Here is a 26551-nt window from a genome sequence, read left to right as displayed (position 1 = left end):
ATGGACCAATCTGCACAATGACTACTTTTACTGTCGCTACTTTCACTATATTTTGATGATAATACTTTCCTACTTTTACTTGAGTAACATTTTGAGTGCAGGACTTTTACTGTAACAGAGTATTCCTACACTCTGGTCCTTCTACTTTTACTCAAGTACAATATCTGAGTACTTCTACTTTTACTCAAGTACTGTACAAGATCTGAGTACTTCTGCTTTTACTCAAGTACAAGATCTGAATCCTTCTACTTTTACTCAAGTACAAGACCTGAGTTCTTCTACTTTTAAAACATCAGCTCAACAACTTGATTGTTTTCAGGTCCAATAGTGGCATCTCGTGGATATTAGAGGACGCTACAAGCATTCAGAGTTAATGTGCATACAGGATGTGGTTATGCATCAAAAGTGAAAGTAATGCAAACCAGCTAGGATTCCGACATTTGAGCACGATACCGTTGGATTCATGAAAAACTTCGACATCTTACCTCAGAGAGAAATCACTGAAGCTCTCACTGTGCCACACAGGTAAGTTTAATAAATAAAAACAGGACTAACAGCGTTTTATCATTTATATGACCAGAGCATAAAGGCCTACTCTTGTGTTCCCGATATCATCGCACAAGGAATCATTCATTTAAAGACAAAACCTGTGGATGATAATTAGGTTTTCAACTTGTATTACTTTAGTTATTAGCTCTTCACCCTGTTTTAAGATGTCAGGGTGTTTTAGTCAATTTATTTCCCAACTTTGCTCAAAGTTGATCAGACACATAGATATTATATATCTCAGGTCAGAGCAGATCATTAAACCAGGTCAAACTTGTGAAAATGGCACATAACGTTTGATTTGTGAAGAAAATGCTATGAAAAAAAGTGATAAATTGGCTTTTTTGTTTAATGGCTTTTATTTTGGTTACGTCCCGTAAGGCCGGTTTTATGGTTATGGCTAGAAAGGATCCGTCTAATGTAAATATGACGTCACGTTCTCGTTCTAACTCTCGTTGTAATCGGAGCGGCTCGGTTGTAATCGGAGCGGCTCGGAAGCGCAGTCACGTGGCTGAATGTTTACGTTTGGGATGGCGAGAAACTAAACTATATTAAGTATGTAAATACTTGTTAGCGGTCTTGCTGTTGAAAGAAGAATGACAACACTGTAGATCAGCAACACTATGGTTTATTTTGTATTCACAGGCAAGTCAACGTTGTTGCAGTAAAAGTCCCAAGATTGCTCCTGGTGCAATAAAATATATGTTGCATGTTACTGCTGTAGATGTGTTTACCTCTTTTATATCCCGTTGGGTAGTTTAATCTTCAGCAATGCACCATATTCTATAATATCATCATATATGTGTAGCTTTGTCTCTGTCGTATCTTTCAAAAGTAAAGTGAAACAGCTGTTTTCAGTTTTGTGATGCATTTTCCAGCTGGTCCAAGAGGCTTTTTAAACACCTTACTTGGCTTAAGAGGGAGGATAATTTTATCAACACATAAAGGAACACTTTATCCTTCAGTTTATCACAAACATTACATCAACACATTTGGAGATCCTAATTTGAATTCAGTCTGTAATTTGATATTAAGGTTTTAATAATGAAATGAGGTCATGAATCGAGTTCAAGGTTAAGATCATCTTTATTATCCTATGTACAAAAATGAACATACAACATTAATATAACAGTAACGAATAAAACAAAAATAACATTATGCAAATCTGATCTTCTTGCTGATACTTTTCAAAGTTACTTTTACATTTGCTCTACTTCTCCTGCTACTGTTTGCTCTGCTTTCAACTTCTCTTTCAACTCTGCTCTTTACGCTGCTTTCCCTGTTTCCTCTGTTCTCCTCTCCTCATCTTCTCCTCAGACTATCCTCCTTTTGCTGTATCCTCTCCTCTCCTGTTCTCCTCTCCTCATACTCTCCTCCTTTTGCTGTCTCCTCTCCTCTGTTCTCCTATCCTCATACTCTCCTCAGACTATCCTCCTTTTGCTGTATCCTCTCCTCTCCTGTTCTCCTATCCTCATACTCTCCTCCTTTTGCTGTCTCCTCTCCTCTGTTCTCCTCATCTCCTCTCCTCCTCAGACTCTCCTCCTTTTGCTGTATCCTCTCCTCTGTTCTCCTCATCTCCTCTCCTCCTCAGACTCTCCTCCTTTTGCTGTTAGATATTTAGACTGTAATGACAGCTTATGATATACTTTTTATAACTACATAAATCACATGCAACGGATTAAAAACGTTGTTTTACTTAGCACCTCTTTACAGCTCCATTCATCTCCAAGCTTCCAATATTCACCTGGCGGTGGTGCCTTGGATGAAAACAACTTCTGATATGATACAATACAACAACAATAGTTAACACCTATCCACAGCAATAAGCGCAATGAGAAGACTAATGGTCTCTTTTATACCAATTTCTATTGGAGTGAAATGAACTGTGCCATGTCACATATGATTGGCTGTGTTTTGTGAATATAGAGGAGATGGCAAAAGTAAATATACTTTGTTCTTACCTAAAGCATCTATCCTCCTCTTCGTACCCCTGCCTGCTCCTCCCGCATTAGACTCTGGGGACTTAGCTTTTAAAATCTTGTTCAAGCTGTCCACTCTGTAGTTGGATCTCATGACCTCAGCTTTATGACCCACCCGGCCTGAAAAAGGGTGTCTACGATGGCTGGTGCTGAGAGGTGTTATGGTCCTCTTCTGCCTTTTGTGTTTGGGGGGCGTGAAGGTGAGAGGAAGACTACTGTCATGTGGGTTGTGTTGCTTTACGCCCTCCAAAAGATAATTTAGTCTTGATATTACTGTACACATGAACGTCTCATCCTGTAGGTGGTATGTGTGCTCAGTAATTTCCCGCAACAAGGTCCCACACTGCTGTCGTTTCCTATCTCTTGAGGACTTTGAGTGGTTACCACTGCTCTGATTACAACGAGAGTTAGAACGACGTCTCTTCCCGCGTCCCGCCCACCCCGACCCTTTCCGATTACAGCCGAGCCGCTCCGATTACAACGAGAGTTAGAACGAGAACGTAACGTCAAATTTACAGTAGACGGATCCTTTCTAGCCATAACCCGGTTGTATTTTTGAAAGGAACAGCCGGATGTGACAGTAACGGAAACAATAACCAAAACGTTAACGGACGGAACTCTAGAGTTAAATTATTCAGTTTAATGGGAGGTTAATGATGTCTTATTGTTTTACCTGCGTCGAAAAAGAACCAAAGAAGGTGTATGTCACTCATTAATTTGTAAGTATTTTCAGAATGTTATATTTTTGTTGTGATAAGTTAGCTAACTGTGTAGCTTTAGGCCTATAGCATAAAGTTAACGGTTCTAATGACGTCACTGATGGATTTACAAACTGCCAAGTTTACAGTTACCTATTTATTTAAAAAGGAAATTATACTACTTATTTACTCATATTTGTAAATGTGTACCTTGTATTTGAGGTTTACGGATAACAACGTTAAAGTAAATATACAAGTTTGTACTTGTAACAGACAGCTAACGGTTTTCCTTAACAGTTTAAACCCTCTTGATGCTCGCGCAATTTAGCTTAGAAAAATAGCTTTTTCGTTAGCAAGCATCTACACCCAATTTAAATTTTAGCATAAAAAATAACCATAAAAGCTAATAAATGTAGGCTAATGAAATATATGACAACAAAAATACAATATGTAACGTAAGTATTTTCAGAATATGTTTGTGTTTTTTATTTAATAAATTAGCAAACGGTGTAGCTTTAAGCAATATAGCATAAAGTTAACGGTTGTCACTCCTGGATTTACAAACTGCAAAGCTAACAGTTACCTGTTTATTTAAAGAGGAAATTATACTACTTATTAACTCATATTTGTAAATGTGTACCTTGTATTTTAGGTTTAAGGGTAATATACGTTAAAGTAAATATACTAGTTTGTACTTGTAACAGACAGCTAACGGCTATTTATTTTTAAAATGAAATGGCTATTAACTCGTAGTCGTAAATGTGTTCCTTTTTATTTTAGGTTTAAGGATAATAAACGTGTAGGTAAATATTAACTATACTAGTTTTTACTTGTAACAGACAGCTAACGGTTTTCCTTAACAGTTAAACCCCCCGCAATTTAGCTGAGCAACATAGCTTTTGATTGGCAAGCATTTTTAATAATAATTGTTTCATAATTACACTGAGGTTCTAACAAAAATGATTGGTCGTGCTTTTTACAGTACTACGGCTTCCACAGATGACATTTCTTTATGGATTTTTTGTCAAAGCACTTCAGATATTCATTGCTATCGGGATGTTAAGAGCATTCCATGGAATATAACAAAAACTGTATCTCCAGCCGGTTTCTCAAACTTACCTACCCCACCTTTAACATCTCTCAAGAATCATGCATACAAAAAAAAAAAAAAAAGATACACAATTTACAAGATCTACATCCAGCAACAATAACAGTTGAGCGATATAGCAGCCAGGTGAAAGTACAAAGGGTGGTAGTATACATTTCACAGATATTTACGGTAAATATATATTGCACATAAGTAGTATTGCACTGGATTGCATTGGAGTTTACTAGTCTTTGTTGTGTGTGTGTGTGTGTGTGTGTGTGTGTGTGTGTGTGTGTGTGTGTGTGTGTGTGTGTGTGTGTGTGTGTGTGTGTGTGTGTGTGTGTGTGTGTGTGTGTGTGTGTGTGTGTGTGTGTGTGTGTGTGTGTGTGTGTGTGTGTGTGTGTGTGTGTGTGTGTGTGTGTGTGTGTGTGTGTGTGTGTGTGTGTGAGTGAGAGGTCTACCAGGGGCCATGGAGGTTGTACAGCCTGACCACTGCAGGAAGGAAGGACTTGCGGTGTCTCTCTTTGTGAGACATCGCGGGGCAGCAGCCTGTCGCTGAAGGAGCTGCACAGTGAGGACAGGGTGTCCTGGAGGGGGGGACATTGTCCAGCAGGGAGGACAGCTTGGCTGCCCCAACTCCGGGGGACTCTGGGACTTCGGGTGGCAGTATACACTGTGAAGTCGTTTGCGGCCTGCCAGTAAACCCGAAGCAGAAGAAGAAGAAGCAACGTTGGCGGCTTCTTTCGCCTAATCCTCCCTCAGGGACTTATTCCGGTGTGAACAAGATTTACTAGGACAGTCCCGGGACTAAATAGTTTGGCGGGACTAAGTACTGGGAACTAAGTACGGCAAAGTACTTGGTGTGAAAGCGGCTAATAGAAAAACATTATCATTGATGCCAAATCCTCCTCCCCTGCTGTTCTTATCTGCCCTGAATTTATTTTATTCCTTTTAGGTCTAATGTTTTGCATGTTAAACATAAGAGTTCATATTACATTTCTTTCCACCATTATTTTGTTCTCTAGATCATTGAAATTGAAGCAGAAGACACCGAAGTAATGAAACATGGCTTCTACAACTCAGTCAGCTGTAGAGTACGTCAGGAGGGCCAGATGCCATCTTGTGAAAAAATTAAAGAATCTGTCAGTGATTCTAGAGAACTTGAATCAGCAAAGAGTGTTGGGCGATGAAGAGGTCAGCATAATAGAAGCAGAAGGGAATGACTACAATAAAAACAGACAGCTTCTAGACTCGGTTATAAAAAAGGGGGAAAAAGCCAGCTATATATTCCTCGAAATTATTTACATGACGAGGAAGAGGAACCATAGGAGGACATCCCTTCTCCCTGAGAAACAGACTGTAGCTTCTGCTGAGAGCGAGACGTTTGACCTGCCCCACTGGATCAGCTGCTTCCCTTTCAAGGAAGACACACAAATGGGCAAAAACTACCTACAAGGTATGTCATTTAGTTATATAACTAATATAGAAAGTGTGTCACGTCTTCATTGCTGATGTTTGATGGTCTGTGTCATCTGGAAATGTGCATCCACTGTTTAGTACGAGGGTACAGCATGCAATTTACAATATTTATTTACTTACTCACTGTTGTTTTTATTTTAGCCCCAACACCGTGCCACCGTTACCAGGCAAAGTTGAAGTCAAAAGCACAAAAAATATCAAAAGAGTTTTGGACGGCAAACAAAGATCTGTTTGAAGAAAACAACAAGCCTGATCTGTCGTACATGCCACTTGTATTGGACACACAAGGAAGTGCTTCTCCCTCTAAAATAAAGACATTTAAGAGCAAGAAAAGCAGGATGACCCGTTGTAAAAAGCTAGGGACCTACATCCCTAAGGACAAAGCAGACATGTCTCCCAGTGACCTGCTTAAAACAGATAAACACATGCTCTTGGTTGGTAAGTCTGGGATTGGAAAGACAGCACTCGCTCATGAAATGTTAAAACTCTGGACAGAAAAAGATGACAATGAGCTAAACTACATGTTTTACTTTGACATGAGAAAAATATCCAACATCAAGAGCCTGGAGGACCTTCTTTTCAATGAGTTCAGTGAGCCAGATGAAGGCACAGACGAGGTCTTACTGGACATAAAGAATAACTCTGACAAAGTTACACTCATTTTTGATGGAATCGCAGATCTCTCTTTTCCAGTAGTGCGGAATCTTGTAAAAAAAGATTTGCTCGAGAACTCCAAGGTCATTTTGACTTGCAGACCAGCTGATGAACACCGCCTTGAAAAAGACCTTCCTTCTGAGGACTTACTCAGAGTGGAAGTGAAAGGCTTTAGTGAGCAGACCATAAAAACATACGTATCTGCTATGCTACGTGAAAGAAAGGAGAGGGTTTTGAGCAACTTGGAGTTGTTAACGCTTTGCCATGTACCGATGTATGCACTGATGGTGGCTGCATGCTTTACATTCGAGACGTCAGAGGACTTTCAAAAGCCTTGCTGTATAACGGATATCTACATCAACATTTTTCGTTTTTGCCTTGAAAGAAACAGCAACACAGAATACATAGATGCCTTCATCGAAAGCAAGAGTAAGGAGATACTGTCTTTGGCTGAGGTTGCTTTTCGTGCAACTGAAGAAAAAACGGTGAACTTGACACTACGTCCCTTTCGAGACAGCTGTGTCCTCTCCTTGCTCAAACCACTTGCTATCAAAGTCGCCCCTACTGAGAGAATAACCACTTATGCATTTCTCCATTACACAATGCAGGAGTTTTTTGCAGCACTGTGGCTCTTGAAGAATCCAGATTTAATCACTAATGTTTTTCAGCAGTGCCTCACTGAGGAGAAGAAACACATGAAACATCTGATCCCTTACATGTGTAGATTGTTGACGAAGAAGAGCCCTAGTTTGATGGAGTATCTGATTCCTGCTGAGGAGCTCAAGAATACATCAAACTGGTTCTTCAAGAAAGTGATATCCACATTCCTTCCTAGTCTGTGTGAAAACGATGATCCTGATACTGAGGACAGTGGGCGCATACTGTTCCTATGCCAGTGCTTGTATGAGTCCCAGTGTCCTGAAGCATGCATCGACCTTCTGGAACAACTGGACTTCCATCTTGATCTCAGTGAAGAGAGTCTCGATCCAGACCCCTGCTGTGCTGTGGCCTATGTGATCACTCAGTCTAAGGAGAGGAAAATATCGCTGAACCTTGAGGACGTCACGATATCACAACAAGGAATGAGACCACTATTACGATGCCTGCAAAATGTCCAATGGTATGGATGAGCAGTTATTATTACCGCTAAGATTACAACACATCTAATTAGGTAGAATTGAATTGTTCAAAGTTGTAACCTTTAATATATATATATATATATATATATATATATATATATATATATATAGAAGTAATGAGAAAATGATCTCTGACTATTCTTCATATTGTAGGTGTGATTCTCTGCCACTGCAGCTGTGGGAGATCTTCCTTCTCAGCGAAGGGGAGATGGACTACATCACCTTACTTGGCCTTGATGGAAATCAGATGCACCTTCCAGTGGAGGGGGACAGAAAGCTGTTTGAAAGAGCAGTGACAGTCCTGCAGAAGATAAGTAAGAAGGTTCAAATCTGCCTCCACTGGGAAAGGGAGAACCCTGACTGCCACAGTCTGCGTGAGACTCTGCTAGAGGCTCTGCCATACGTCAGCTCACTCAGGTATGAAGCTTATGTTTCTTTGTGTTGGGATTCACCCCCCCCCCTACGAACCAGAACCACGCACACATCTCTAGCTTCCAAACTTCACTGGAACTTATTTAAACATTATCGTTTATAAAACTGCAACTTCTTATTTAACAAAACTAAATGCATAATAAAGTGACGAATCACCTTCACAGTTGAATTGTTAAAAGTCTAACTGTGTAATACTTATGCTACGTTCAGACCGGACGCGATGCGACGTTTCGGGCCGGCGCGATTACATGTTATTCAATGCAGAGACACGATCAGACGCGAATTCGCTCCGACGGTGCGCATGAAGCGGTGGACGCGGCGCGAATCACCCGATTGAGGCGATTGAAGGGGGCCGCGTTAAACGCGAGAGTTCAATTTTTTCAACTCGAGCGTCAAATTCGCGTGACGCGTTCTCGCGGAAGCCAATCAGAGGTGAGGATCTCAGCCTGCCGTCACTGACGTTCAACCAGAAAACATCAGCCATTAGCTGTTAGCAGTTAGCACACAGAGATCACATCCTCATATCTGTTCAGAAACTGTGCAGAAGTTAAACAAGTCCAAACCACAGACTGTCTGTTTCATGGTGAATACAGTCGCTGGTTTATTTATCTCTGTAGGCCGTTGTTGTGAGTGTGGAGTGAGCATATACAACGTTAGCTTAGCCTGGTCCACCCAATCTCCATTCAGAAAACAAGCATTTTAAAAGGTTTTTCGCCTGCCGTCTGTCTGCAGACTTGTGAAAGCATTAATTCATGGTTTTTACTAACAGGTATCAGTATGTTGTTACTTCGGCATCATTTAGAAACGTGTATTACAATTTAATCATGGTAAAATGTGTTCAGTTTGTTGTAGTTAGCTCCCGAGCCAGCGCGTCTTGTTTGAAAGATGTGAGTAAACCAAGAGTAAACACAGCTGGCAGAAACTCACGCGTCCGTTGGGAACGTAGCGTTAGAGTTGGGGATCGTTTGGATTTTAGAGATTCCGGAATCCAGAACTAAAATCTGGATCCGGTTCAGATTTTAGTTCTGGATTCCGGTTCTTTGAGGGTACAAACAAGTCACATGCCAATTTAACAAATTGTTTTATGAACCTTTAGTAAAATAGCGGAAATGGTGGTCAAACAACATAGGATATAAAACTTTTAATAGTTTTCATTGTGATAAAGTTGACGGGCGTTTAACGAGCAGCAGTGTGTGTACCGAGAGAGAAAGAGATGCTGATGTGCATTGATCAGCGGTCAGCTCACTAAACCAGCTCCCTGAGAGACACAAAGGGAACCTGAACATTTTCTTTGCAAAAATATGATCAAAGAAATTAGAAAGGTCTTAAAAATGATCTGAATTGAAAGGTACTTTTGTGTTGCGATTAGGGTTGCAAAGGGGCGGAACATTTCCGGTAAATTCCCATGGGAAGTTAAGCTGGGTAATTTTGGAAATATTCGATGCAAAGTTAAACAAAAAACATGACATTTCAACAGATTTATTTTTATTTTTAAGTAGAACAGAACAAGTTTTAATTATTTTATTGAACAATTATTTGTTTCAATGTTGCATGTTTGGCTCTACGTCAACCCTAAAAGCGGAGGTGCTGTGGACGCTAAATACCGTAGCTAAACACCAATCCTATAAAAGCAACGATGAAAGATGGTAGCCAAGGGAGCAGAGCTAAGAAGATAGCTCTTGTCACACATACATACACAGAGACATACACAGAGACATACACAGAAGCCTCATCCCAATACCCCTCCTCGACTCCTCTCTTCCCCTCCTCCGGGACTTGACCCGGAAATCGATCAAGACACGCCATTTTGAAGGACGTCCCAATAGCTGAAATGCACACGGAGGAGGGGTGAGGTAGGAGGGGTGCGGGAGGAGACGAAAGGGAGGATACACGCGAGCAGACTACGCGGAAGTGTTTTCACTACTCGCGTATATAAGCCCCGCCCCCACCTTCACAGCTGGTCCATTTGAACAGAGGAAAACCCACAACTGGAAGATGAGTGGAAAAGCGTCACATAAATGTATAAGTGCTCACAGCTCCGTGGGAATTATGATGTGCAATTCATTTCTAAAAGGCTTTCACATTACTATAACTATATTTTTATTTAAATGTAGGCTACATTTCACACCAAAACGGAACACAAAGGCAGGACCAACCATCATACATTGAATTTGTTGACTAACAAGAGAAAGATTCTTTCATTTAAATAAATATTTAACAACAAAAGGGCCGGTACTAAGGGTTATTCAGTTAAGCCCGATGAGAGGGGATACAGCTGTGCACATGTCATCATTAACAGACGTCGTTTAAAAGTGACGTTTGAGTGAACGAGGACATCCCAATTAATACCTGAGGACTCCTCTGTCCTCGCGTCTCCTCCTCGTGTCTTTCACTCACATCTTACGGAGGCGGAGCTAAGACGCAAGGAAGGGAAGCGAGTGAGGGAAAGGAGTCAAGGAGGGGTATTGGGATGAGGCTAGAGACATACACACACACAAACTCACACTTTCACAGTTAGGCAGTTTTTTTTCTGGTTTTTGGCTTACACAGTTCTTTGTGCTGTTATGTTCAGTCATCGTTCTTATGTTGAACGTGAAAACATTTACTTTGAAAGTACTTATGGGACGCATTTCGTCTTTCATAGCAATTTTCCTTCATATACTTTCTTGCTGCGAAATAGTTCTTAAATCTATTCAAGGTGTTCTTAAAAAGGTCTTAAGAAGAAGTCTGTCATTTGAGTTGGTGAAACCTGCAGGAACCCTGTATTAGTCAGCATTCTTAAAAACTATAAATAGACAAAAGACATAGTTTGAATAAAACAACAAGCACTGCATCAGTATTTTTTTTAGAAACAGGCAGGGCTCTTTGTTTCAGTTGAAACTTTGATCTCTTATGTTGACATCCAGAATTGTACTCTCAGAAATTCTTCAAAAGCTTTGGAGAATTAGATATTGCAATTACTCAACATTAGGACAGTATTAACAGCTGTAACTTTGTTTTACATGAAAGTGTATAAAGTTCTAGTAAATGCAATGACCCATGTGTTTGTTATCATGCAGCTTCAGGAGGACCCACAGAGGTCCAGGATTACAGGACCAGGAGCGATGCTATGAGAAACTGAAGAGACAAGAAAAGCAGCTGTTTCTGGATTTATGCCTGAAAGCAGCCAATCGCATTCAAGGAGAAAGCGTTCACAATGAAGTGAACAACCTCATCTCTCTGTTTTCCTTTAACACTGATATGCAGAACATCCTTCTGGATTTGTATCAACATGTCAAAACTCAAGAGAGTTCAGCTGTCATTCAACTGAAGCCATTTTTCCAGTCAGTTCCTGCAGTCTGGACCATAGACCTCTCTCAGAGAAAGAGCTCCATCCTGCTGGAAGTGCTGAGACTCCAACCAGAGAAGAAACAAGTGGAGCTGAGAGGCTGCTCAGATGGAGAGAGTGAAGTGAGGACTTTGCTGCAGTGTGTGCCTCATATCTCACAGCTCAGGTAAATGCTAATCTGCAGATTCAATGTAACATCATTTAAAACACAGCTGATGGAGAAAAGTTTGTATTTGATAGAAACCTAACATCACAATCTCTTGATTCCTTGTGTTTTCAGTTTTGTGCCTCAGTTATCAGAACCTTCAGGTGAACTCCAGTTCTTTGGGACTCTGTTCTGTGCAGCAGCAGAGAGACAGAAGCAGACAGGAGAGAAGCTACTGCAGCTGTTGTTATCAGTGTGCACCTATCAAACAACAGCTTTAACCGACATAGTTTCTTATTATGTTAAGAGGAACCCTCAGTGTGGTTTCCTGCTGGATCTGTACTCCCACCTGAAGGACTATGAGACTGAAACAGGCCTGAGTGTCCTTCCATCATTACAGTCTGTTCTCCAGTCAGTTCGTGCAGTCTGGACCATAGACCTCTCACAGAGAAAGAGCTCCATCCTGCTGGAAGTGCTGAGACTCCAACCAGAGAAGAAACAAGTGGAGCTGACAGGCTGCTCAGATGAAGAGAGTGAAGTGAGGACTTTGCTGCAGTGTCTGCCTCATATCTCACAGCTCAGGTAAATGCTAATCTGCAGATTCAATGTAACATCATTTAAAACACAGCTGATGGAGAAAAGTTTGTATTTGATAGAAACCTAACATCACAATCTCTTGATTCCTTGTGTTTTCAGTTTTGTGCCTCAGTTATCAGAACCTTCAGGTGAACTCCAGTTCTTTGGGACTCTGTTCTGTGCAGCAGCAGAGAGACAGAAGCAGACAGGAGAGAAGCTACTGCAGCTGTTGTTATCAGTGTGCACCTATCAAACAACAGCTTTAACCGACATAGTTTCTTATTATGTTAAGAGGAACCCTCAGTGTGATTTCCTGCTGGATCTGTACTCCCACCTGAAGGACTATGAGACTGAAACAGGCCTGAGTGTCCTTCCATCATTACAGTCTGTTCTCCAGTCAGCTCCTGCAGTCTGGTCCATAAACCTCTCACAGAGAAAGAGCTCCATCCTGCTGGAAGTGCTGAGACTCCAACCAGAGAAGAAACAAGTGGAGCTGACAGGCTGCTCAGATGAAGAGAGTGAAGTGAGGACTTTGCTGCAGTGTCTGCCTCATATCTCACAGCTCAGGTCAGTGAGACAGATCATGTATAGGGATGCTCCGATCGCCAATATTTGGGCCGGTGGAATGTTATTATCACTGGCCCCACCATTGTAACCACTGGCCCGGAGCATTCGTCCAAAGAAATCGACTAATAATGAAGAAAATGAACACATTTGTTGCAATAGTAATTTATGCACTAACTACATTACTACTTGTACTACAACATTTGAATCATCAGTTCTTCCTCATTTTCCTCAATTGTTCATATTTGGTTTATTAAAATAATGATATTGTGGTCATTGTTAAAAAATGTCAGCTATTATTATGAGTATTATTATTTGTATAAAGCGCTTTCTGCCTTCCTGTCATTAGGAGTTAGAAATGTAATGGCTATGTAATAGATTAGATTAGAACCTTCATTCTCCTAAACTGCTGGGACATTTCCCTAAAGCCAATACCTTTATATTGTCTACTCTTCACTTACTTGTCAGCATAGGTCGGCATTGATGTACAGAGCCGACAGAAGACCTTGTTATATTGGCATCATATTGAGAGGTGCAGTGACGCGTCCTAAAACCAGGAAGTAAGCTGCTGGTTCCCTCGACAAAAAGCAATGGGATTTCTCCACAGGGTTTTGGAAAATAGCTGGAAATAAGGTCTGTGGAAAACAAACCTGTTTGATAAATGCACGTTTTGTTCAGCCGGATAATCTCCACATGTCTACCCTACTTTTATCATTTTCAAATCATAAATCTAATCGATAGATTATAAAAGGATTTTAGGACGCCTCTTCTTCTCATGCTCCCTGTCACTCTCCTTTAACTCCTCCGGTGACTTTCTTTTATTTGAAGATAGTTTTTTCCCCGGCGCTTGGCCGGTTACCGCTGGTATTAAAAACATTTAGGCGAATGGTTAGGTGGCGCGATAGTCTGTAGTGAAGGAGCGCGCTCACGGGAGCCTGCTCGCGCTCCGCAGCAAACAGCTGTTTGCTTTTCACCCAACAACGACAACCGCCTCGTGAAACGCTTTGTTGTAGCGTTAATAAACGAAACAATTGAACTAAATTGCAAGTCAATATACCAATACCACAGGACCATTCTTTTTTTTTTAAAGCAATATTTTTAGTGGCCCGAGCGGGCAAGTGGAAAGTACGTTATGCTGCCCGGGGTGTCTAAATAGTGCTTCCGGGCCAGCGGGCCATTTATAATGTCGAGCCCTGCTCCATGTATCTACCTCTTTCACAGATACTAGAATAACTGGACTGACACTAATGACACTTCTAAAGACTGTATAGTGAGCTTTGAATAAAGACTTCAGACACATGAACGATCCTAACTTAAAGTCATCAGAGACAGAGGAGGTGTTACTAAACTCTGATTCACATTTGTATTCTCTCAGGAGCAAAGTGAACAGTTTCATGATGTGATGTTCTCTTCTACGTGATCGTGACTCTAGATGTTGTTGTTCCACTTTTTACATTATTATATTGGGAGTATCAATTTACATACAAAACGTATTCACAAAGTAAAATCACCTCAGGTGAACAGAATCACTGGGAAGCAAATAAGAAGTGATTTGAGGAACAGGATTAGTGTCTGTGTTGTGAGTCAGCAGAAGAGCTAAGTGATGACACCTTTTGTGAAAAGGTTCATTTACTGAAAGCTTTCCAAAATCCAAACATGATCCTTTTAACGGCAAAGTGACTTCAATATGAGGCTGATTGACTTCACTGTGTTCTGATTGATTTGAGGGATTTGTAGACATTTAGCAGAAACACTCCCTATCAGAGTCTCTCTCTGCTGTTGATATCCTCTGATAACAAACTGTTCAATTCTCCTTCCAGTTCCTGGTTTGGAGACTCAGGAGGAGTCCAGTTATTTGGGACTCTGTTCTGTGCAGCAGCAGCAGAGAGAGAGCAGCACACAGGAGAGAAGACACTGGAGCTGTTATCATCAGTGTGCACATATCCAACATTCCCTCTTACTCACAAATCTGATCCTGGTTATGTAGAATATTATCAGTGTGATTTCCTGCTGGATCTGGCCTCCCACCTGAAGGACTATGAGACTGAATCAGGCCTGAGTGTCCTTCCAACATTACAGTCTGTTCTCCAGTCAGTTCCTGCAGTCTGGTTCATAAACCTCTCACAGAGAAAGAGCTCCATCCTGCTGGAAGTGCTGAGACTCCAACCAGAGAAGAAACAAGTGAAGCTGACAGGCTGCTCAGATGGAGAGAGTGAAGTGAGGACTTTGCTGCAGTGTCTGCCTCATATCTCACAGCTCAGGTCAGTCACACAGATCAGGTATATTTGATGATATAATGTGGATTTCTTAATAAATACAAATATAAAAGTCATGTGATTCTGGGCAGTGTTTCAGAAAGAGACAATAGTCCTTCACTTCTGAACATGGTGTAGATGAACAACATTTCCCAGTTCAGTCATTATTTGAAACCTCAGTCTTCTACCAGTTTGAGAAGAATGAAATGATGTGAATCATAATGAGAGAACCTAAGCTCTGAGACAGCAGCACCATCATGCTCATGCCTCATTCAGAAATAAAGACACATACAAACACAAATAAAGATTCTGATAAAACTGCTCTCAGCTGTTTAACATCTCTCTGCAGCTTATCAAAAATCAGTTGTAAGAAAAACAAATGTTATTGCACAGATAGAAGAGGTTGCATCTCTTAATTCAAATAAAGAGTCATTCAAAGTAGAAAGGCACAACAAGTAATACTCCATGTATCTACCTCTTTCACAGATACTAGAATAACTGGACTGACACTAATGACACTTCTAAAGACTGTATAGTGAGCTTTGAATAAAGACTTCAGACACATGAACGATCCTAACTTAAAGTCATCAGAGACAGAGGAGGTGTTACTAAACTCTGATTCACATTTGTATTCTCTCAGGAGCAAAGTGAACAGTTTCATGATGTGATGTTCTCTTCTACGTGATCGGGACTCTAGATGTTGTTGTTCCACTTTTTACATTATTATATTGGGAGTATCATTTTACATACAAAACGTATTCACAAAGTGAAATCACCTCAGGTGAACAGAATCACTGGGAAGCAAATAAGAAGTGATTTGAGGAACAGGATTAGTGTCTGTGTTGTGAGTCAGCAGAAGAGCTAAGTGATGACACCTTTTGTGAAAAGGTTCATTTACTGAAAGCTTTCCAAAATCCAAACATGATCCTTTTAACGGCAAAGTGACTTCAATATGAGGCTGATTGACTTCACTGTGTTCTGCTTGATTGGAGGGATTTGTAGACATTTAGCAGAAACACTCCCTATCAGAGTCTCTCTCTGCTGTTGATATCCTCTGATAACAAACTGTTCAATTCTCCTTCCAGTTCCTGGTTTGTAGACTCAAGAGGAGTCAAGTTCTTTGGGACTGTGTTCTGTGCAGCAGCAGGGAGAGAGCAGCAGACAGGAGAGAAGACACTGGAGCTGTTATCATCAGTGTGCACATATCCAACATTCCCTCTTACTCACAAATCTCATCCTGGTTATGTAGAAGCATATCAGTGTGATTTCCTGCTGGATCTGTACTCCCACCTGAAGGACTATGAGACTGAAACAGGCCTGAGTGTCCTTCCATCATTACAGTCTGTTCTCCAGTCAGTTCCTGCAGTCTGGTTCATAGACCTCTCAGAGAGAAAGAGCTCCATCCTGCTGGAAGTGCTGAGACTCCAACCAGAGAAGAAACCAGTGGAGCTGACAGGCTGCTCATATGGAGAGAGTGAAGTGAGGACTTTGCTGCAGTGTCTGCCTCATATCTCACAGCTCAGGTCAGTCAGACAGATCATGTACATTTATTAATATTGTTTGTATTTATTCAGATTCTGAAATATAAATAAACTTATAATCGACAGTTTTTCAAAAAAGACATTATTTTAATTCACAAATAAACATGATTTAGATAAAGCTGAATAAAATCAGTCTCACTTATCACAGTCTTCTTCCTGTTTGGAATAATGAAATAATGTGAATCATAAAAAGAATAATGCTGCTCTGATGCAACAAGACAGTCCTGCTAATACCTCCTCAGACTGCAGCTATCAGAATAAAGTAGATTCAGGATGAACTGTAACAGATTTAGGAGCTGAGTGATAGATTCATTATCCGGCCAAAATATTGCTTTCAGCCAATGAATGAAGTGTAACTGAGCAGGAGGTTCGAACAGTGATTGGTTAAGATGACTGAATGAGGGGATTTTACCCAAGTGGCTTATTAGCCATTTTCTAAAAATCTCTCTGTCATCAGGAAGTGAAAAGGTTATCACTATGAAGAGATGATTACCGTAATTTCCGGACTCTAAGGCGCACCTGAATATAAGCCGCAGCAGCTAAATTGAATGATGTGTACATATAGAAGCCGCACTGGACTATAAGCCGCAGGTGTTTTAATGTTTCATTACCATATGTAAGAGTTCGTGCACAGAGGGGATTGTCGGGAAAGAGATGGCTGTTTGAGGAAGCTCCCATTTATTAACATTTCAACAAACAAGTTGCATATTTGCATAACGTATTCAAGTGTTAGCATTTAGTGCAATAGTAGCTACAGAACATGTGCTGTGTAAACTGTACTGTATCACATAGCGTTTCAGACACACACACTTTTCAACTTTCAAACTTAAACGGTGCGCTCCCAGCGCACGTACCGGCAGTGATCTACAGCAGTGGTTTTCAACCAGTGGTACGGGGACAAACTGTCTCGCTCTCGTAATGTCTGTCTGTCTTGCTCTCGTTCTGTCTCTCGTACCACTCTCGGTTCCACTTTTACTTTTGCGCGCTACCTGTCTCACTCTTTTCCGGCCTCCAGCTTTTCCTGCTGGAGCCCGCCGCTTAAAGGTGGGGGGCGTGGACCGGCCATAGAGCCCATAGAGTTAAAGGTGGTGGACTGTAACCTGTAAAACCCATAGATTTAGGAGGTCCCCTAGTGGCCGTTAGCTGTAACAATCCCTAGATTAGCCGCACCGTTATATAAGCCGCAGCGTCGAAAATTGGGAAAAAGGCGCGGCTTATAGTCCGAAAATTACGGTATGTAAAATAAGCGCTGTTTAATTTTCATGGAGCTTCACAGAATGATAGATGTTCAAATGTGTGATCCAGTATTTACAGCTTTTCAGCTAAGTGATGAACAATGTTTTGGTAAAGTTCCCCTTCCAGCCCCTCTTGTTGGTAAAGGAGTGGTTTTCCAGTATAAAATACATTCTTTAATCCAGAGCTGAGGAAACACCTTTGAAATCTGACTCTTGGTTCATTAAACATTTAGTTAAGTATCTCATTTCCTAACATTCTTCAAAGACTCACTTAAAGCCCTGTTAACAGCATGTTTACTTTAATGTTCAATTCATTCATTTGACTGAATTATTCCCATTAAAGGTATTTGTAAGCTTTTAGCCAATACACTCCTTATCAGTGAAGCATGGCTCTTTGTGTACTGTTGGCATCCTCTGATAACAACATGTTCAACCCTTACATCATTACAAATACATACAAGTCCCACATTTTTATCAATAAAGTACATTTTATCTTCATTCTTGTTCTAGTTTCTCTCTGAGGTTTGGACACTCAAGAGAAGTCCAGTTCTTTGGGACTCTGTTCTGTGCAGCAGCAGAGAGAGAGCAGCACACAGGAGAGAAGACACTGGAGCTGTTATCATCAGTGTGCACATATCCAACATTCCCTCTTCCTCACAAATCTGATCCTGATGCTGTAGAAGATTATTATCAGAGTTGTTTCCTGCTGGATCTGTACTCCCACCTGAAGGACTATGAGACTGAATCAGGCCTGAGTGTCCTTCCATCATTACAGTCTGTTCTCCAGTCAGCTCCTGCAGTCTGGACCATAGACCTCTCACAGAGAAAGAGCTCCATCCTGCTGGAAGTGCTGAGACTCCAACCAGAGAAGAAACAAGTGAAGCTGAGAGGCTGCTCAGATGGAGAGAGTGAAGTGAGGACTTTGCTGCAGTGTCTGCCTCATATCTCACAGCTCAGGTCAGTCACACAGATCAGGTATATTTGATGATATAATGTGGATTTCTTAATAAATACAAATATAAAAGTCATGTGATTCTGGGCAGTGTTTCAGAAAGAGACAATAGTCCTTCACTTCTGAACATGGTGTAGATCAGGGATTCTCAACCTTTTTTGGGGCCAGCGCCCCCCTGTCCATTATCCAGGTCTCTTACCGCCCCCCATCAAAAAAAGTAGACTTATTTTCTTCCCTGAATATTAATGTTGACTAATATTCTGTGTTATATCATTTAAAAAGCATGTCACTGAATGCCAAATAATAGATTTGATTTAACTGGGCAGTTGGAATATCATTATCATTAGTTTACCAGAGAGCAGAAAAGCCATGTGAATGTGTGTTAAACAAACTCAGACAAGAGCAGAGAATACAAACAGACTGCTACGGAACAGCAGCAATTTCACACATGTCCAGTGCAGAACAAACAGTAGGCTACAAAACTGTACATTAGGCCTACAGAACTAACAGGTCGGAAAGGTGTTGCATTTCGCCAAATTGCGGGGGGGGGAAGGTTAGTGTGAGCCCTGCGCTTGGTGGTTCTCCGCCAGTTTCTTCACTGCGGGTTGCAGAGAACTTAGTTTCAGTCGCAGTGCACCTGAGGCCGTCAAGTTCAAGCGATTTCAGCACCTGTGTGGGATCACGCTCCATCACAGTAGATATGACCTCTTTGATGGCAGGGAGTACCAACTTCTCTCCGATTGTGAACGGCTGCCCACATTTGGCTATCAGCAAAGAGATGTTATATGACGCTATTAGCCCGCTGTCAGTCTGGGTGGTCTTCCTAGCGAAGAGACTGCTGATTGTGCTCCTACCATGTTTCTCTTTGAGGGCCCGGAAGAACGGACGCTCCTTATCTGCCTTATCCGGGTGGATCTTGGTAAGGTGCTCCTTTAAACGTGAGGGTTTCATTCCCTCATTGGAAAATACATGTTCGCAAAGTAAACACATTGGGAGTTGTGCATAGGAGACGGTATGAAGCCATAGCTAAGATATTCAATAGAGTACTGTCTGCATTTTATCTTTTTCGCGGCCATTTTGCTGATGTGATATGATTTTTGTTGTTTTATGATGCTAATATTTAGGGGGGGGGGGTAGTGTCATGATATGGCGGCAAACGCTAGAGGGCTAGCTGGTGACATGACAAGACATCGTGCCGGGAGCGGACCGGAAGTCGTTGTAATTTTGAACAAACAGAGCTCTGTGTGGAGCAGCCTGGCTAGCCAGCTCTTCCATGTCGTAGCAGACATAGAAACGGGTATTATTTTCATAAACTGACCACTTAGTTCGAATCTGTTAGTGGAATTTGTCATATCAAAACATATCGAAATTTAACAAAGTAACACAGATTATTAACAGTCGCGATCCCAAAATTACAATGACTTCCGGTCCGCTCCCGGCTGCTTTTTGTAGGGTACGTTCGTAAATGCGCTCAGAGCGCTCCGAGCGTCCCCGTTCCACAGTCCAGAGCGCTGCGCTCTGAGCGCTCACAGCTGGGTGCTCTGGCGGAACAGACGGGTTGTCCGAGCGGACTGACCGTTCGTGCATTTACGAACGTACCCGTAATAACACTGCTGACAGCTGACCAATCGCAAGCAGAGTTGTGGTTTCCTATAGCAACAAAATATGCTGACAGCTGCTTTTTGTACAGGAAAAGACGCTGTGGCCAGCGTTTTTCATGACAAAAAGACATTATGCGTGAACGCCCCCCAAGAACACCTCAACGCCCCCCTTTCAAAAATATTGCTTCCAGCGCCCCCCGATGTTCTCTTAACGCCCCCTGGGGGGCGGTACCGCCCCCGTTGAGAACCAGTGGTGTAGATGAACAACATTTCCCAGTTCAGTCATTATTTGAAACCACAGTCTTCTACCAGTTTGAGAAGAATGAAATGATGTGAATCATAATGAGAGAACCTAAGCTCTGAGACAGCAGCACCATCATGCTCATGCCTCATTCAGAAATAAAGACACATACAAACACAAATAAAGTTTCTGATAAAACTGCTCTCAGCTGTTTAACATCTCTCTGCAGCTTATCAAAAATCAGTTGTAAGAAAAACAAATGTTATTGCACAGATAGAAGAGGTTGCATCTCTTGATTCAAATAAAGAGTAATTCAAAGTAGAAAGGCACAACAAGTAATACTCCATGTATCTACCTCTTTCCCAGATACTAGAATAACTGGACTGACACTAATGACACTTCTAAAGACTGTATAGTGAGCTTTGAATAAAGACTTCAGACACATGAACGATCCTAACTTAAAGTCATCAGAGACAGAGGAGGTGTTACTAAACTCTGATTCACATTTGTATTCTCTCAGGAGCAAAGTGAACAGTTTCATGATGTGATGTTCTCTTCTACGTGATCGGGACTCTAGATGTTGTTGTTCCACTTTTTACATTATTATATTGGGAGTATCATTTTACATACAAAACGTATTCACAAAGTGAAATCACCTCAGGTGAACAGAATCACTGGGAAGCAAATAAGAAGTGATTTGAGGAACAGGATTAGTGTCTGTGTTGTGAGTCAGCAGAAGAGCTAAGTGATGACACCTTTTGTGAAAAGGTTCATTTACTGAAAGCTTTCCAAAATCCAAACATGATCCTTTTAACGGCAAAGTGACTTCAATATGAGGCTGATTGACTTCACTGTGTTCTGATTGATTTGAGGGATTTGTAGACATTTAGCAGAAACACTCCCTATCAGAGTCTCTCTCTGCTGTTGATATCCTCTGATAACAAACTGTTCAATTCTCCTTCCAGTTCCTGGTTTGTACTCTCAAGAGGAGTCCAGTTCTTTGGGACTCTGTTCTGTGCAGCAGCAGGGAGAGAGCAGCACACAGGAGAGAAGACACTGGAGCTGTTATCATCAGTGTGCACATATCCAACATTCCCTCTTCCTCACAAATCTGATCCTGGTTATGTAGAAAAATATCAGGGTGATTTCCTGCTGGATCTGTACTCCCACCTGAAGGACTGTGAGACTGAAACAGGACTGAGTGTCCTTCCATCATTACAGTCTGTTCTCCAGTCAGCTCCTGCAGTCTGGTCCATAGACCTCTCACAGAGAAAGAGCTCCATCCTGCTGGAAGTGCTGAGACTCCAACCAGAGAAGAAACAAGTGGAGCTGAGAGGCTGCTCAGATGGAGAGAGTGAAGTGAGGACTTTGCTGCAGTGTCTGCCTCATATCTCACAGCTCAGGTCAGTCAGACTCTATATTCATAATGTTAAATGTGTTCCTCAGAAAGGTTCATTAAAAATATCTAGTAAAAAATCAACAGTACATTGGAAGCAGTTGATTCACTGAAATGTATAAATGGATATTCTGTAGATAAATCAGATTCTTCTGTTTAGTCATTAATTAGCACAACAGACAGAGCAATGCTTTCTCACAGGGAATAAAACACATGCTCTTCAACTATTTCTTCCTATTGTATTTCCTTTGAATGTCCTTCTTCATTAAAGACCTTGCAGATAAGATGGTTCGCAGTGCAGCATTTATTGTACTTGAGCTTTGCCTTCTCACTGTTCTTCCATATTGTTGTGTTTCAGCTGTGGTCCAGAGTTCTTCCAGAGAGTGTGTACGCTCATCTCTGTCAGATCCAGAGAGGAGGCTGAGAGGTTGGCCTCTCTGCTGCAGCTCTCAGGGTTCACCCTGCTGCTATCAGGAGAGTTACCCAGGAAAACCTGCCTGTCTGTGGGGAGAGTTCTCCAGCTGTGTGGCTCTAATGTGGATCTCATCCTCAAACCCAGAAAGATGTCTGTCAAGGGAGCCTTTGCTCTCTTTAGACGAACAACACAACTACACAGTCTCAAGTGCGCATTTAAACAGTTACTCTTTCATTGTTATCATGCCATCGTGTGCAGTTTGAATGTTCAGTCGGGGGATAAAGGTAAATGATGGTGAAACTCTCTTTCTTTGTTTCCAGGCTTTCTAACGACATGGCCTTGCTGCTGGGTGGCTGGGTGAGGAGATGGGGAGTGGGCTGTCAGGTGACTGTTGAAGAGCTTTCTCTCTCCCCTCAGACCGCCCAACCATCACACAGAGTGTGGTTGAAGGTTGTCAGTAGCTTGGCTTCCCTGCTGAGATACTGGGCAGTGAGACAGTTAGACCTGACTGAGGTCTGTGTTCCTGCTCTGGGTCTCACACCACTGCTGCTCCACGACGGCTCTCTCAACATCAAGTAACAGTCTCTCTGGAGCCTCAAACACTCACAATAATGAATTCAGATGATATTAATGTTCACATATCTTCATACACTGTTTCCTGCAGACTGAGTGAGAAGAATGTCCAGCAGCTACTCTCCCTGCTCCATGAACTCCAGGACCAGGACTTGACCTGGTCCTTCTTGAGTAAGTTAGGAGGAGACCTGACCTCCTTCTCTCTGAACTGGGAGCTTCTCCACCTTCTACTGCAGCATCCATCAGCTCAGACCCTCACTGTGAACATGAGGAAGAACCTCTTCTTACAGGAGAACATCACACGTCTGCTTCCCTACCTGGACAGGATTGTGTTTGAAAGGTCATCAGTAGAGTCCTTTATCCTGTTTTCTCATTTCAATATATTTTGTTACTTCTTTTACTAAAGTGTGTTCATTCAAACTCTTTCAGGCCCTGTCCCCGCTTTGTGTTGACTGCTATCAGGGAGATGTACAAAGCTCGAGCCAGTTCCAGTATACCCAGTTTACTGAGGTCCTTGGATCATGTGATCAACCTGACCTGCAGAGAGATGTCCCCAATGGACTGTGCTGCTCTGCTCTACACCCTCACACACAGTGATGGAGTCAAACTGAACCTCCTGTGGACCTCCATGCCAGCACGGGAAATAGAGTCCATCCTCTTGAACCTGGACAAAGTTTCTCAACTCAGGTCGGACAAATAAAGTTCTAAACGTGTGTTTATCTCAGTCTAGCTGTACTTTACCATCCGTCAAACACCAATGTTAGTGAATGGAAACAGCAGGGTGGAACAGCACAACACTTTCAGCCACTTATCTTTCGATGTTAAAGAGGCACATTGTTGCAAAACCAACAGCAATACAAACATGCATACATGTTCTCTTCTTAACTGGACATTTGTATCTGACCTTTCTGATCTATTATTAATGTGATATGCTCTGTGTTCTTATTACTGAGAGAAGTGAAGGACAAAACTTCAATAAGACCCAAGTTGATGAGAAACATAATTATCATTAAAAAACATTTTCTCAGTCATTGAAGCTTTATGGTTAAGTTGTTTGTTTAATTGTTAATACCTGTTCTCCCAGTGTTGACAGGAACCTGCTGCTGAGGATGGTCCACGGCTGCGCTGCCTCTGGTGCCCAGCAGGGGGCCGCAGAGTCTCTGCTCAGGGCTGTGCAGCACAGGCTGGATCTGTCCTGCTCCTCCTGTGTGGAGCTGCCAGAGGAAGATCAGAGTGACACTCTCCGTCTGACGGCTGAAGACTGCAGGGCCGTCTCCACCATCCTGAGACGCAGCAGACGGGGAACACAGCTCATCCTGCAGGACTGTGAGGTTCAGGACAGCGCATTAGACCTGCTGTTTCCTGTCCTACACAAAGTACAGCTCAGGTACGAAGACCACTAAACCAGAGAAGAAGCTGTGTTTATACATCTTTCTGCATCACATCAGTTTGCTCTGTTCCTCCTGTTCAGAGCCAGTAAAGCTGTCCTCCTCCAGCTGGTGTCCCTGGTTCCTGTGAACAGTGAGTGGGACACAGTGGGACGGGCCCTAACCCTCTGCAAAGCCCTGGAGGGAGAGCTGGACCTCAGTCACAGCTCACTGGATCAGAGGGCCTGTGCAGCCTTGGCCCTGATGCTGGACTCCTCTGAAGAGCTGACAGAGCTGGACCTCAGTCACTGTCAGCTCACTGACCAGCTGCTGCTCACACTCAGCGCGCAGCTGCACAAAGTACAAGTCCTTGAGTGAGTGGCAAAGGTGTTCATGTGGAAAATCGGTTTTAGTGTAATCATTAGTTTGGAGTGTGAATCTCTGTCTGATCATTTGATTCAGGGCTTTGTTGACTGAAACCTGTTCAGTCTGAAGATACGCTGTGATCAGAACTCAGGCAGTCATACGGCGGTGTCAGAAAAGTGACATAACTAATGGAGACATACAAGTGAACATAATGTTAGTTTGGACTGTACCCATACTGCCCAGCCCATGTATTACATTACTAAAAGTTCCTCTGTTTGTGTTTGTGTTACAGTCTGAGCCACAACAGCATCACTGATGCTTCGACTGACCTCTTACTCCAACTGGTCTCCATCAACCCCTCCATTCACACTGTGCAGTGAGAAAACCATAATTACTGCACCTTTTGTACTCGTAGGCTCTCAGAGGAATCATTCATCATTATAAAACTGCTATTCAACGTATTGTTCTCTCTGACTGGTGTCTGTGCTCTGCTTTTGGATTTTTCTAGACTTTTCGGAAACAAAATTGTGGAGAGGACATCCTTTGTGAAAGACAAGAAGTTTGAAATATGGTGACCCGCCGTCAGTGTGGGTGGAATCTGCCCATCAGGGAATAACTGATCTACCTCTAACGATCATTACATACTGACTCTGTGTATGATGGGATCCGTTTACATTAGGGTTGGCATTTCCATCCCTGAGGCCGATGGGATGCGCATCTCGATACGTTGCCAACGATACGATACGATAAATTTGAAACACCAGGCGATGCAATACAATACGATTCACCCCTGTTGCGATACAGTTCGATACGATTTGATTCAACATTATGCGATCCGGGGCGATACGATGCGATTCAACACGATGCAAAATAATGATACTTCAATATGGTACGACAGAGGATTTTTGTTTTATTCCTTATATGCAGCAAATCATACATTAACAAAAAAGTGCTTTACATATTTGGTTCTCTCTACTAGTACATCCCATCATGCTGTTTCTTTTTTACCTTAAAAAACTCTCCAGAGTACAATTGTATAACACCTCACAGTTAAACAATGTAAGGATGCATTGCCCATGATTAACAATGTGCAAATAACAGCTACCATAGTGCAATGCCCATTCAGCTGCCAGCCTGATGTGCTTAACACTCATTCATAGGCCAACTCACCAGTGAGCAGAAAGCAGTGGTTTCTATTTGAACAATAACAAATACAATAACCTTTCACAAACAGGTATTTCATAACTGCTTACAATTGTAAGGAAGACATTGTCACGATCTGTCGGTGTTGTGTTTTGTCTTGTTCTGTCTTTTGTTTCTTGTTTTATTTTGTAAAGTGTCACTTCCTGTCTTGCCTGTTGCTGTCTGTCTGCTTTCCCTCCCTGATTGTCTGATTATGTTCACCTGTGGCCCCTGTGTTTCCTCCTCCCTCCTCACCTGTGTCTTGTTGTGTGATTAGTCTTTTGTGTATTTAAGTTCTGGGTTTTCTGTCTGTCTTTGTCGGTTCGTCTTGTTTCATGACTTGTTCTTCGGTGAGTGTTCTGCTCAGTCTTTGTTTGTATCGTAGCCTTGAAATAAAGGAGTGTTTTCACTTTAATCTACATTTGGGTCCTGCTTCCTACACACACACCACTCTCTGACAGAACACAGAGTGATTTGATTCATATGTCTAACTTTCAGGTTTCTCTTTTCAGCCGCAGACCCCACGTCGCCTCTTTATGTGCGTCGCTAAGTTCCTCGTACTACTTGTGAACTTTAAAGCGGCACAAGACGGCAAAGCGTTTTTTTACCGATGCAAAGACGCTACAATCGATGCATCGCGAGTTCAACCCAAACTGTAGCCGATGTGCACTTTTTCAACCGGTGCACTCGCAACTTGAACGTTTATGCCGGTGCACCGATGCGGTGAATCTTAACATCGCTAGTATACATAGAGGCCATGACCTTTTTGTTTTTTTTATCTGCACTGCTCCTTTGCTTTA

At 42.1% G+C, this 26551-nt stretch overlaps 1 protein-coding gene across 5 annotated transcripts; it reads left to right on the top strand.

Annotated features, from left to right (window-relative positions):
- The first annotated feature begins 396 nt into the window (after positions 1 to 396).
- Positions 397 to 26166, top strand: LOC307042837 (uncharacterized protein). 5 transcript variants are annotated; one of them, XM_079687001.1, is made up of 20 exons: positions 397 to 525; positions 4766 to 5153; positions 5336 to 5766; positions 5931 to 7563; positions 7736 to 7999; positions 11074 to 11508; positions 11623 to 12069; positions 12184 to 12630; positions 14448 to 14888; positions 15968 to 16405; positions 18169 to 18615; positions 21418 to 21855; positions 22207 to 22470; positions 22584 to 22838; positions 22928 to 23176; positions 23266 to 23523; positions 23921 to 24223; positions 24308 to 24577; positions 24862 to 24945; positions 25078 to 26166. In XM_079687001.1, exons 3-20 carry the CDS (start codon positions 5376 to 5378, stop codon positions 25142 to 25144), a joined length of 7131 nt encoding a protein of 2376 aa, XP_079543127.1. In that variant the 5' UTR covers positions 397 to 525; positions 4766 to 5153; positions 5336 to 5375; the 3' UTR covers positions 25145 to 26166. The 5 variants fall into 5 exon arrangements, with proteins under 5 accessions (XP_079543127.1, XP_079543126.1, XP_079543128.1 ...); XM_079687000.1 differs by having other exon boundaries at positions 4775 to 5766; XM_079687002.1 differs by lacking the exons at positions 397 to 525; positions 4766 to 5153 and adding an exon at positions 3082 to 3244.
- Positions 26167 to 26551: the final 385 nt, after the last annotated feature.

Source organism: Notothenia rossii (genome assembly GCF_949606895.1).
Source record: "Notothenia rossii genome assembly, chromosome: 6".
Taxonomy (NCBI): Eukaryota; Metazoa; Chordata; class Actinopteri; order Perciformes; family Nototheniidae; genus Notothenia; species Notothenia rossii.
Note: the sequence above shows the minus strand (reverse complement) of the source record. Positions and strands in the feature narration are given on the sequence as shown.